The sequence below is a fragment of the Rhinatrema bivittatum genome, chromosome 1 (assembly GCF_901001135.1).
Source record: "Rhinatrema bivittatum chromosome 1, aRhiBiv1.1, whole genome shotgun sequence".
Taxonomy (NCBI): Eukaryota; Metazoa; Chordata; class Amphibia; order Gymnophiona; family Rhinatrematidae; genus Rhinatrema; species Rhinatrema bivittatum.
Genome location: NC_042615.1, coordinates 654,420,028 through 654,434,035, shown reverse-complemented (window position 1 = coordinate 654,434,035; position 14,008 = coordinate 654,420,028). Strand labels below are relative to the sequence as shown.

The 14,008-nt window shown below is 44.4% G+C and overlaps 1 protein-coding gene across 4 annotated transcripts in view; it reads right to left on the bottom strand.

Annotated features, from left to right (window-relative positions):
• The window catches only part of KIAA0825 (KIAA0825 ortholog), a 1,025,579-nt gene that overhangs the window by 554,482 nt on the left and 457,089 nt on the right, over nucleotides 1-14,008 (bottom strand). For all 4 annotated transcript variants that reach the window (XM_029573181.1, XM_029573174.1, XM_029573199.1 and 1 more), the window contains one exon: nucleotides 13,052-13,165. In XM_029573181.1, coding sequence (XP_029429041.1) covers nucleotides 13,052-13,165 — 114 coding nt within the window. The remainder of the gene's footprint in view (nucleotides 1-13,051; nucleotides 13,166-14,008) is intronic.

Genomic DNA, 14,008 nt, shown 5'->3' with positions numbered 1-14,008 from the left:
CTGTAGAGTTTTTGACCATTGCTCCAATTTTTTTTTATATATTTTAAAGTTATGCCACTTTTTAGCACATATTGAATATATGCAAACAATGCAACACCAACATGAATAAGGACCCGATATAGGTTGTAAGAGTTTCAAACAGTGCTTTCAGCAATTTACACACCAAAGAACTTGCCACTAAAAATAATGTTTGAAACTCTTTCATTCGTGGGATACTTTACTGACCGTGCATTGATTACATGATAAGCTAGGTAAGAAATGCAGGCTAAAATTTACTAAAACTCAACAATTTCTCTGTTTATTGAGGCTATACTTCTTTTGACACAAGCATACGTGTGCTGAAAGTCCTTATTGGGACAAACGCAACAGGTCCTTATCCACTCAGTGGACTGTATGATTACATATTAGTGTAACAAAGCTTACTTATATTCATCTGGTGAGCAATATCAAATACACCTTGAGGATTTTGTTTATTTCATTCTTCATGATCTTTTTCTAGATCTTATTTGTTGAACTAATCAACTTTCAGGATTTATAGTGTCACAATTTATTTACTTTTGACTTACTTTACTACTTAATATTTGCTATTGTATAGACTCACTGGTTTAATTTTTTGTTTTACTTTGGTTCTTTTTTGGTCTCTTTTTTGTTTCTAATTATTTGGAGTCAGAAATAACTAAGAAGAAATATTTGAAATATATTTTTATTATTCAAGTTAAAATGTCCATCACTATTAAACTTAAAACTAAACTTTAGCTTACTAAATATAATTCAAGAAATCAAGCAGGCTTTATTATTTAGAGTTAAATTTAAGAAAACTGCACAGCACTAACCCTTCTGGCTCTCCATCCTCTAAGTCAGGAAATGTGACAATTTTCAATTCAATCTATGTAATAATGTTGGGATAAACAAGTAATTTTTAGAATATTTGGTCACAAATATAGCTCATTTTAGAGCAGATGGGAAGATATCATGTGGCAGTATGTTACAGTTCTTGGCTCTTTAAGCCACTTGCAGATCGAGATGTTCTGCAGAGTGGAGTGACTCACAGAGGAAACACAAAATGTTGCAAATATTCCTTGGCCATGCAAGCTATCACCAGTAAAGACAGAGGAGATTTATATTGGGCATATGGATAGGCATATGTTCTCTCATCCTCCTAGCACATGTGTGAGTGAGACTGGTCTCAAAATGAAGAGGGGAAAAAAGTGAGTTGCATAAACATTCATATAAATTTTTACTAGCACATTTTCCAGCAAAAAAAAGTAGCAGCAGCATTTTATATAGCAATACTTATCAATGAGGAAGCCCACCAGTCATAATAAAAAGCATACTAATTCATCCAAATTTGTCACTCAATAGCTGGGGAAAGCAAACATAAAGCCAAGAACTAGTGATAAGTGTCATCCTGCAAAAGGTACAAATTATAAAAATATGAAAAGCACATGACCCAGATAACTCAAATTGAACTAAAGTCCTCTACAAAATTAAGATTTTGTTGTAGTCTTCCAACCATTATTGAACTGTTATTAGTGTTTATAAGGCCCCTCACAGGCTCTCCATGGCTGCTATCTATGCCCCTCACAACACAATGAAATTAATTAGTTTTGTATATGGCTCTGCTTCTTCCTCTAGCAGTTAACTGTTTCCATGGACTTCTTTAAATACATTCTTCTGTTTTTTCATAGATACAAGCTGTTATGAAGACATACCACTGCAAGGATAGCAATTACTGAAAAAATATTTAAGAAGCGTAATATGATTAAAAGGGGCACAATATCAAAGAAAGAAGGTTCAGCAGGAAGGCTCAACTGTACTCCGAGCCACTATGGAGAATACACAGTCCCCCAACACTATATACAGAGAAATTCATTGCAGGGATAAATCATAGGGAATACTGGACTGCATGGTATAAACTTCAGGATCTGTATTTTCATATATGATCATAAGAACATAAAATATGCTTTGCTAGGTCAGACCAAGGTCCACTGAGCCCAGCAGACCTGTTTTTGACAATGGCTAATCTGGGTCACAAGTACCTGAAAGAGCCCAAACAGTAGATCTATTCCATGTTTCTCATTCTCAGGGATAAGCAGTGGCTATCCCACGTCTACCTGGCTAATAATGGTGCTGAATTTTCTCTCTTTTAATGCTGCAGTGTATCTTCAAGTGTACTTAGAGTTTACTTTCTTTAGCAGAATGATATATCAATTTTATAGAGTATAAACTTGCATGTTTTTCAATAAATAATATGAGAAACAGACAACTCAAGTTAGATTGAATTGTTGACGTCATGAAGTATTTAAAAAAGTTATGAAAATATACAATATTTAACAAAAAACATATAATCTGATGTAAACTGAGAATATTTTTCTACCTTTATGTGTTCTTATATCTCAATATACCTTTTCAAGTTTCAGTTCTGATTTCAGTCTGTCATTTACTGATTTATTTTCCTGGATCTCCTTTTCTGGCATGCACTTGGCTGCAGAGACATGGGGCCCTTGCAGTTTTACATAATAATTTAAAGCAAATCGTCTCCATAACAGGGGGGTAGGTATATGTGTAGTTTATTATTATTATTTTGTTGTCCAGAGAATAATTGTTACAGGATAAACAACTTTCATTTTCCTGAGGTCAATCAGGATTTATCGGCCACATAAGTAGAAACCCCTATATATGGGACTGCCTTCCAACAAGAGAGGCAACAACATCAAAGAGTTTAACATATGCAGGAAAATAATTCTCCTCTTTACTTTAAGAATATTCCTTCCTTATAATTATGATGCAAAGACAGGGGTCGAATAAAACTCGTATGTCGAAGTAATTTTGCCGCAGCACAAGAACAATACAGAAAACCATATAATGAGCAAAACAACCTGAATCACCTAAATGAAATCTGCTTTGTAAAAGCAGAATATAAATCAAATAAATAAACTAACATGTCCATGACTTAAACTAATAATGTGGGTGACTGGTGACTTGTAATTTTAAGGCCTCTGACTACATTGTGAGTGTTAGGGTGCTCGGGCAGCAGTCCCAGAAAGGGCACAGAAGAGGGTCTTGTCTCACACTGTATTGAAATAAAAAATACCAAGGTAACAACAGCCGACAACAAATACATCAATCACATTCAGAGTCCTTCATATATTTGAGCTGTGTGTATTTGCTATAATGTGTTCCTTAAATAAACATATATTGCAAGAGGGAATTGCAAGTGTTTTTAGCCAGTTTGAATTTTAATAATCGGTCTCAATTTTTATGAATATTTTTGATAAATGCATACACACACACACACACACACATATATATATATATATCACTCAACTAATTTCTAAGTCCACAATCTTACCCTTAGATTCATCAAAATGCTATAATATTGCATGGATAATGCCCGCAGTAAGAAAAAGGGGAGTGTTGATAATTTTACAATTACCACATCACGCGCTAATGCACCCCACAATACTTCAATTTCACTGCTCACGAAATGCCTAAACAGGCTATTATTACTGAGAAGGGGGGGGGGGGGGGGGGGGGAAGAGAGAGAGAATCAACTATTTCTGTCTCCTATAGGAGGGCCAGCTAATAGCTTGAGGTGAGGTTTTGGTACTGGTTTAGGAGCCATCAAGCTAGGGTGAGAGAACATAGTAGAAATCTCGACTTTATGAGACTTTCCTCACTCCAAATGATGTCAAACCTTCACCGAGGTGTACTGTGCAGTTCGTATGTCTCACTCTGCATATAAAACTGGCCCTTAAACCCTAAATCACCACCAACGCCTCACCTCGAGCAACTAGCTGGCCCTCCTATAGTGATATAAATAGTTGAATACTGTGAAGGCCTCCCTAAAGGCTCTCTTCTCTCTCTCTCTATTCCACTCCACTCCACTCCCTCTCCCAGAAATGGCCGAAATGCAATTTGCAATCTTTATCTCAAATTGTGTTACGACTGTTTTGGACATATTGCACAGCTTAAAGCAAGGAAAAAAGGTGTAGTTATTTCCACCTTTAAAAACGTGCGATAGCATGCATTATGCTATCGCACAGTGCAATAATTAATACTTCCCAAACCCCTCCCTAATCCCGCCCCTTCGAAATATTAGCATTCGTGCTGTGCGGTAACATGATTATCGCATGCGTTATGTGTTAACACACGTGTTAACTCACGCGTTAACGCGTTATCACGTGTGTTAACGCCATAATGCATTTTGATGACTGACCCTATTAGACTGCTAGTTAATTTTATACATGTTCTTTGTTTATAAAGGCGCAGCGACCAGTTGATGCACGGATGCCATTGCGGCTCCACGCTTGGAGCAGGAAGGGGGGGGGGGGGGGCTGTGGCTCTCACCCGTGGCGCGTTTGTGCCGGCGCTGAGTGATGACATCATCAACGCACCGACATCATGTGTGGTCAAGGGCCGTGATGCCAGCAATGGTAAGGCAACAGGGCAGAGGGGCAGGACGGGGGAGGTCCCCTGTTGGCTGGTCAGTCCTTGGGGGCGGTATGGGAGGTCCGGGGATTGCTCATTGGGCCATTTGAAACCCATGGGCCATCCTGGGAGGGGGCACAGACAGCAGCAAGCGGAGCTATCTGGGCAACATGCCTTGGTTCCGTCCCTTTTGGCTCCTGCTCCCCGCGCTGCTGTCTTCGCTCCCAACTGGTAGGTCATCTCCTCGGCTACTGGCTTAATTGGAATTTTAAAATAATATATATATATATATAGGACAAAGAGGGCTGAAAACCCCTGGGGAGGGCACAGGGTCAAGAGGCCGCAAGACACCTCATGGAAGAGTCAGACAAAGGTCCCATTTTCCTCCAAGGGACTCGTCAGCCGACTTGAGCAATCCAGAGCACAACAGCACAGCGAGGGGGATGAGATCAGGGCTTCCTAGGAGTAGTCACCCTGCTGGAGGCAGTTGCATAGCTCAGTCCTCCACATCGGCCTTCTAGCCAGTGGGGAGGGGACTTCATGGGAACCACACAGCCAGCTATTCAGGTGGTTTCACCCCCGTGGGAACAGGGTGGTATTAAGCTGGGGAGCCCAGCCATGCAGCTTCCGTGCCTTTCCGTACAGTGCACCTTTGGTGCAGATGCTGGCTTGGAGGGCTACAAAGGCTGTACCTCCTTCCTGGATTGTGTGGCCATACTCAGGCCCTCTTGGTTTTTATCAGTGGGTCCAATTGCAATGGCAACCTGGGGTACCCTTGGAACAGGGCAATGGGCTTCTGGCTATGCTATGTGCTCAGAGCAGCATCTTGCCTGCACCAAAAGAGCCCACGGCGACAGTTCCCTCACATCGGCTCCGGCAGCTGCCCGTGCTTCAGCTCCTAGAGTGTGTGCCGGTCCTTCTGACTCACTGGAATGCCACAAATGTGGATCCCGCTCCAGCCCCTATGTCTACTGAAGATGAGTCCAATGCTGTTATTCCCATGGTTGGGGTTGGAGAGACCTCTGATCAACTGCCGAATTGAGGGGCGGAGGCACAAAAGGAAAAGTAGGAGGCACTCCCGTTGCTCCGACTCCTTGGGTAGCAGGAGTTCCCCATCAGTATCCTCTTCTGGTTCATGTGGGTCTTCGGTGGTGGAGGGGTCGTAGGACACCACCGCTTAACTCTCCTCAACACTACGAAGCAGCTTTGGCAGGGTGTCCCGAGTTCACTCTGGTGCTGCATAAGCCGTCACCAATACGTTGACATATTTAGTCTAATGGAAGGGCGCAGACGGGAGTAAGGGTTACGCAAGGGGTGCAGGTGGCAGGAAGCTCCTATGGGCCCCAAGCGGGTCTCAAGAACTATTAATAACCGGGTGCAGTCTTTTGCACGGTTGGTATCAATATTTGGCTGAGCTGACTTCTCATAGCACTTGGCAATGTGGTCATATCTGGTCACCATTGTCAGGGCTCACTCTGCATATGTTGCAACCATCCCTTCCCGACGGCTTCACTCCGCCTACCTTTCTTTCTTTGCACCTCCTCTCGCTATGGATGGATGCTTGGCTGCCGCGGCGTCTGCCTGCTGTTTTCTCCGGTGTTCCCGGACCGGCTTGGGCACTGCCTCCCGCCATGCTCCGCTGGTACCTTAGGGTGCGCGCACCGTGCGGCCCTCACTCTTATTTCCTACTTGGCGCGAACCTCAGGGGCGTCCCCCTGTGATGACGTCACGCTGCCCGGATATTTAAAGCCTACTATGTTTGCTAGCCTTTGAGTTAGCAAGGGGGATTCTTACGGATGGGATTCGCTCTCCCAACTACTCTGCCTCTCCAATTTTTTATTGGACTCTTAACGCTAACGGGGTACCCGCTCCCCGGGGGCCTCACTTGCATTTCAGGTCGCTATCATGAAACTGGTACTCACTCCTCTAGGGCCTATGTTCCCTGATTCGCTGCCTGCTCCTACCTTCTCTTCTGCCTGGAAGGATTCGCTATTTTCAACACCAGTGAGTACTACTATCTTCACCTCAGAGCTGTTCCCTGGAACCAGGTACTCGCTCCTCGAGGGCCTGCCTCTGTTCCAACCCTAGTGCCATCTCCTACGTGGAACCGCTGTGTGAGTACATTACCTTCAAGCCTCTCAGCTCTCAGGGATCAGGTACTCGCTCCTTGAGGGCCTGCTCTCCCTATCCTGGGGTTCTCCATACTGGGGCTTTGTGCATATTCCACTGTACTCATTATTCTCATTTCTTTCCACTACAGAACTGCTACCGGAGGAGTCACTGTTCCAGCACCTGAGGGATACTAGCCCAGCTGGGCTACTTCTGCTGCTCACTACTGCCACCTCTGGTGGCTTCATCACATTGTCTAATAAAAGATCAATCTCTGTGTTTGGGTGTCCTAAGCTGAGCCTGACCTGTGGTCCCTCACGGGACTTCCCCCCGTGGGCGTGGTCAGCTGCCACAGTGTCCAAGGGTCCACCCAAACCTCACTAATTATAACAGCATACCAGGGATTTGCTTGGTCAAACTATGATGAGCAGTTCAGAGAGAGGATGGTGGACACCCCATCCATGTTCTGGGGCACTCATGACGTGAAGTTGTAGCTGATCCACGTGACAGCGCAGAGCTCGGAGGCTCAAGCTACCAATCACTCCTTTCGGCCCCAGGGGGGCTTCCAAAGTCAGGGATGGGCATCTAACCCCACCGCCAAATCCTGCTGGTTTTATAATAAAGGGGGATGTATGGTGCAGGACTGTAAGGACAAGCACATGTGCATCTCCTGCACGGCAAGTCATCCTACCACCAAATGTACAAAGATAGCTCCCAGAGGTAGAGGTAAGTAGTCCTTATATAATAGCCCCAACTCCAGTTAGGTGGGAACAGATGGTGACATGTCTCAGCCTTTACCCCAATAGGCACGCAGGAGTTATTCTGCATGAGGGTTTTAAGGATTGCTTCAGAATCCTTTACTAGGGGGTCCTCTGAACCTGTTGAGCCACAAGAATGTGCCTTCTGCTACCAGGTTTGCCGAGGCTGTGAGGGAGAAGCTGTTGGTGGAAATGAGTCTCGGTAGGGTTGCGGGCCCTTTCCCCCTGCCTCCCTTCGACAGGATGGTTTTATCACCATTGATGGTGGTGGCCAAGAAAGAGCCGGATAAGTTTAGGCTTATACATAACCTTTCTTACCCGGCTGGTCGGACAGTGAATGATTTCATCCCCCAGGAGGCCTGTACGGTCCAATATGCCTCCTTCAACAGTGTGCTCGACCTCCTCAAGGATTGTGGGGAGGGTGCTCTCATGGCTAAGGTGCACATAGAGTCTGCCTTCTGGCTTTACCGATGCAGCCAAATGACTTCCCTCTGCTGGGGTTCTTCTTTGAGGGCACTTATTACTTTAATAAGTGCATGCCCATGGTTAGGCTTGGTTTCATGTGCACACTGAGGCTTTCAGCACCTTCTTGCATTGGGAGTTGTTCAGATGCACCGGTTTAACAAGCCTCTTGCACTACTTGGATGATTTTTTATTCGTGGGCCCTTGCGACTCAGATGTCTGCTGCGATCTGTTCAATGGCTTTCAAACCATGGCCAGAGACTTTGGCGTTCCGCTGGCAGCGGATAAGTTGGAACCACCAACTAAGGTACTTATGTTCCTTGGTATAGAGCTCGACACCATTCAAATGTTGTCCAGACTCCCAGACAATAAAATTCAGAAGCTGGTTGAACTTGCACGCCTGGCTTGCAAGTTAACCTAGCCACAGTGCAATCCCTAATAGGAAGCCTGGCTTTTGCTTGTCAGGTAATTCCGATGGGGTAGGCATTTTTGTGCTGGATGATTACCTCATCCATGACAGTCACGAAGAAGTGCCATTGCTTGCAAGTTACCCATGCTATGCGTGAGGATCCCAGGAAGTGGTGCTGATTTCAATGGCTCGGAGGTGTGGCTACCTGCACCAGTTTCCAGCTTTGACCTAGAGCTGTTTTCCGATGCCTCTGGGGGCATTGGTTTTGGCCTTGGCCTATACTGTCAAGGCAGCTGGTGCGTGGAGACAAGGTCAAATAATTGTGTAGATTCAGGAATTACATTGAACATCACTTTCCTAGAGCTGTTCCCGATAGTGATGGTGCTCCATATTTGGCATGAGTGACTAGCTAACAGAAAGGTGATATTCTGGTATGACAACCTAGCGGTCATGCACATAATCAATCGGCAGTCTGTGAGGGGCACTCCTGAGGCTAATGGTCTTGAGGTGTTTGTAGATAAACTTGTTGGCATGGGAGAGGCACATCTCTGGTCTTCGCAACGAGATTGATGATTGTCTCTTTCATTCTAAGTGGGAAGACTTCTGGAGGCTTGCTCTGGACGCCAAAGAGAAGGAGACACCGGTTTCTGGACACCTCTGGAGCCAGGATGCACTTGATTTGCTGCACCAGTCGATCATACCATCTACCTGGTGAGTATACCTTAGGGGATACAACGAAGTCCTGGACTTCCTGGAAGCCTCTGACCAGTCAGAGGACCTGAGCCTTTCACATAGGATGGTGGAATACATTGCACTGGCTAAGCAGCGTGGCATGTCTCGAGGCACAGTCCAAATCAATCTGGCGGGTTACACCTTTTTTACAAACGCTCAAGGTTTGCCCAACCCAGTAAGGGACTTTGCGGTTAGCGTGTCCATGTGGGTTAGGCCAAATACATTCCACAAGTTCCCGACGCATGCCGTCCTATTCTTCACGATCACCTGCTTGCCTTATGGTGATGTTTGCCTTTAGTGGTACTGGATCATTTTGAGCTGGTTTTGTTCCAAGCTGCCTTTTGATAGCATTCTTTGCTGTGTGAGTGAATTAGTTGCCACAGCCAGTTGTAGACATGACTGCTCCGGTCTTCGAGCTTGCGATGTTTCCAATGCTGATGGAAAACTGACTCTCCGGTTACAGAGATCAAAGACCAGCTCAGCTGGGGGGCATTGGTCACACCTGCTAAAGTACTGGGTCTGGTTACATGTCCCATTGCCAATGCGGCATGCTACTAGGCGCTCAGGCCCTCTGGGGGGATACAGTTTCTATTGCATGCCGATGCTCCCTCTGAGCAAATATCAATTTAACGCTATCTTTAAGCAAGCCCTGGATGTGGGCTGAGGTCACAACAGTTGGATTTGTCGGGTACCATCCAGATGGAGCTCCCCGGCATACCTGTCCTATATTAGATAGGTAAATGGATCCTTGGGACTTGGCACACATCCCCCCCTTGCAGCAATTTATTTTAACACCTTCTGGCTTTCAGGCCCCCACCAGCAGCATCGGTTGAAATGGATCACTGGACACTTGTTTGTGTTTTGGGCAGAGCAGTGAGCAATAAAAAATAACATTGACAGGAAAATGGGCATAGCACCAATGATCAGGATAGTGAGATAGCTGGGTCAGAGGGGCATGCTTTGGGACCAGCTTGTCCCCCTGCTAAGGCAGCAAATAACTAGATTTGCCTTCCAGAGGTATTAATCATATACCTCGAAGGCAATGATTTGGGAACCATGCAGGGGCACCTGCTCCTGGACAATATGAGGAATGACATCACGATCATCTTGCCCTTAATGCCCTGCATTAGGCTCATTTGGTCGGAGATCATCCCCCGTCACCAGTTCCTGAACTCGTCACTCTGTGGACGGTGGGATGAAGAAATTAAACAAGCAGATCAGCAATTTCATCAAACAACAGGGTGGCTTGCATGTGAGGCACCATGACTGGCTATGCGTGGATTGCATGGAGCTGTTCTGCAACGATGGGGTGTATCTCAGATATTGGACAGGACCTGTTCTTGAACAATTTGAAGCATGCTATTCACAGGGTGTTGTTGGGCTCCTAGTCATTGGCCATAGGTGGTTGGGGGAGGGTCCTGGAAACGCCATAAGGCTATCCGGGCCCTATTGCAGGGGAACCTGAGCTGGGACGGGGCCACCATTTAGAGGCAATACACAGCATGTGGCATACCCTACTTTGATGCGACAGGGGCTGTCTGTTGCCAGAGCCCGCCAGCCCCAGCGCAGCAGCAGACCGGACGCCCCCATCCTTCAATTGGACAGTCACCTTGCTTGGGCGAGACGGGTGACCGGGAACGCCCTGAAGATATTTACCTCCCGGAAGGCAGGGCCTTGCTTGGTTGCGGCGAACCCCAGGCTGGAGGTGGCGTGCTGTCTGCACAGAAGGAGAACACTTTGACAGCTCTATCTGTTTTGGCTAGCGTATACGGTTGTGGTTGTATATTGTTATTATTATTAATAAAGCTGCGGCCAATTTTATCCCACATCTGGTCTCTATTGTACTCTGGAATCTGTGAGTGTGTGCTGCTATTGGCCCCTCCCCTCCCACTTTTGCGACAAATGGTCACGGCTGCCCAGGTTAATATATTAGTCAAAGTAGGATTTTCAGTTATTAATACTCTATCTTGCTTTGTATACTTGTTTTTTTTTTTTCATAATACTTACCGTATTTTTCGCTCCATAAGACGCACTTTTTTCCCCCAAAAGTGGGGGGAAAATGTATGTGCATCTTATGGAGCGAATATAAAAAAAAACAAACACAAAAATCTAACAAACCCCCACCCTCCCGACTCCCCCAAGACCTGCCGACTTAATTTACTGCAACCCCCACCCTCCTGACCCCCCCCAAGACCTGCCGATTTAATTTACTGCAACCCCCCACCCTCCTGACCCCCCCAAGACCTGCCAAACGTCCCTGGTGGTCCAGCGGGGGTCCAGGAGCGGTCCGGGAACGATCTCCTGAGCGTGGGCCGTCGGCTGCCAGTAATCAAAATGGCGCCGACGGCCCTTTGCCCTCACTATGTCACTGGGACCGACCACTGCTATTGGTTGGTCTCAGTGACATAGTGAGGGCAAAGGGCCGTCGGCGCCATTTTGATTACTGGCAGCCGACGGCCCACGCTCAGGAGATCGTTCCCGGACCGCTCCTGACCCCCGCTGGACCACCAGGGACGTTTGGCAGGTCTTGGGGGGTCAGGAGGGTGGGGGGTTGCAGTAAATTAAATCGGCAGGTCTTGGGGGGGTCAGGAGGGTGGGGGGTTGCAGTAAATTAAGTCGGCAGGTCTTGGGGGGTCAGGAGGGTGGGGATGAGGTTTTTTTGGGGAGGGAGGGGTTCCCAGAGAAAGAAAAGTTTTCTGATCTGGGGAGTGGACCGAAATGGCCCTCCCCAGACCCGAAAACAAAATGGGGAGAAAAAAAAAAAGCTATGCACTCCCCTAATTTGCTCCATAAGATGCCCAGACCAGAGCCGGTTTAGCACAAATTTTTTTTTTTTAAATTTTCCCCCTCTGAATCCTAGGTGCGTCTTATGGTCAGGTGCGTCTTATGGAGCGAAAAATACGGTAATTTATGACATTGATATTCTTATTTAAAAATGGATCAGAGACAATTTTCCCATTTTTATTCTTAAGTGAAAGATGGTACATCATTGGCAGAATATCACATTTTGTATTAAGGAATAATTATAGGGCATATGCACTAAGCTGAGCTAAAAACAGCACTATGTACTAAAGGTCCTATTGTCAGTACTAAAAATAATACTGATGTGTTATTTTTACAAGGTAACGTAAATTATTCAATACCCATTACTGTAGTATGTATGAACTTTCAGTAAATTTACCACAGACATATAGCTTTTAAATTTACCTCCTCCTAATAGCATACATTTTACCTTTTATTGTATTCTGCCTCGGAGAATCCGTGATGAATAGAAAGGTGGACAAGAAATTATTTACTTATACAAACATTTTTGGAAGAGGAAAAGGCAATGTCCTGGACTTCCCTTTCCTTCTACAAACAGCCACTGTAAAATGCCTATCCCTTCTGGCCTCAACTCCCCTGAGGGACACCACTCATTTTATCTCCTTTTCCTGGGTGATGGAGCAGCAGGCCAGCAAGAGAGCCACTTACCACCGTCTGGTTCACTATTCTTGTCTGAAATGGGTGTTCTCTGTACTTTGCCCTTTGTCACACATATCTTCCTGTCTCCCCCCCCCCCACACACCGCAGGGTACGTACAGTTTTAATGACCATTTTATTATGCATGTAAATATCAGTAGTTTACGCAAGTTAAACTGTTGATTTTAATACAGCTTAGTACATAGGCCCCTTTTCGAGCATTTTTCTTTCAAATCCCTAGAAACACTGCCCAAAGTTAATAACTAAAACACATTTTATTCAATTTGCTGTCAAAGGTTAATATTCAGGATGCTGCTTTCTGATATGCAGATTCTTAGGAGATAATTTTAAAAAGAGTTAGATGTGGAAATGTAACATACTATCATAGCAATTTTAAAAAGCCATTTAAGCATGTAAAATGCACTTATATGTGAATATCCTATGCACAATTCAATGACATATATTGCAGCAATTTCTAAAAGCCTACTTACATGGGTAAAGTACATTTATACTTGTAAATCCCAATTTTAAGCATGTAAATGGTTCTTAAAATCAGGCCCTTACTGTTCTTTATCCTTCCAGATTAAACAGCAGAGAAAAGATAAGTTGTGCATTCTTATATAGAGAGAGAACATTAACATTACCACAAATGTTATTTTGTTAATTATGACAATTACCAAGAACTACTCACTTAATTAAAGTAGGTATTGCTGAAGGCTTTAAGCACTGCAGCCAATGTAATGGTTCATTAATAGATTGTTCCAAGCAGTCTGAAGGTAAATCACCACAATCATTCTGAAATGTCCTATTAAAAGAACATATATTATTAAGAGTTAAAAAGAAAATACAGTTGAATGAAACACACATCAGAAACACTGAATAACAATACTAAATAAAAAACTTTTACTATTTAAATAGGCCTCTTGGATTATTTTTCTATTTTATATAGCATTAAAATTGATTTCTACTTTTATGGGCATTCCCCTCATTTTACTGCTCTTTTTTCATCATTATCTAAATCATTCTTACCTCTATTTTTGGAAGAATGCCTATTACCAGCAGTTATTGATAACCACTGACTACCTTCGATGATGCCACCATTCATGAGGACTTTAAGCAAGACCTATATTGCTATAAATCAGGTAACAGCTATTCTTGTTAATTAGAAAAGCACAGTCAAGTCATGTACAGCAGTTCAGGAATACTTTCAGCAGACAGGTGGTCATCCATTTCTACAATGTTAAGCATTGCTATATTAGTTTCTGAAGCAAAAAAATTAGGGCCACGATTGATCTATCGAAAAACACTCAATATTTTGCACAAGGTTTTTAATGCATGATTTTTGGAACAATTATTTACCTTGCGAAAAACTGAAAGACAGACTACCTAATAATAATACCCGGATAAGGAGGTAATTCAATGCACACCTAAAATACTGATAACTGAATCGTGGATAGTAGAGGCTACACACTCTCCACAGTATGAGATACACCGCTAGCATGGAACAAAGGGAGGGTATTTAATCTAGAGGCAATAGATAAGAATGAGATAAAGATAGAGAAAGCCTTTTTTCAAATTAAAAGGCAAAGTATCCCATTGGTTTAGTAAAAGGCAGATAACAAATTAGGGATGATGCAACCAGCAGCAG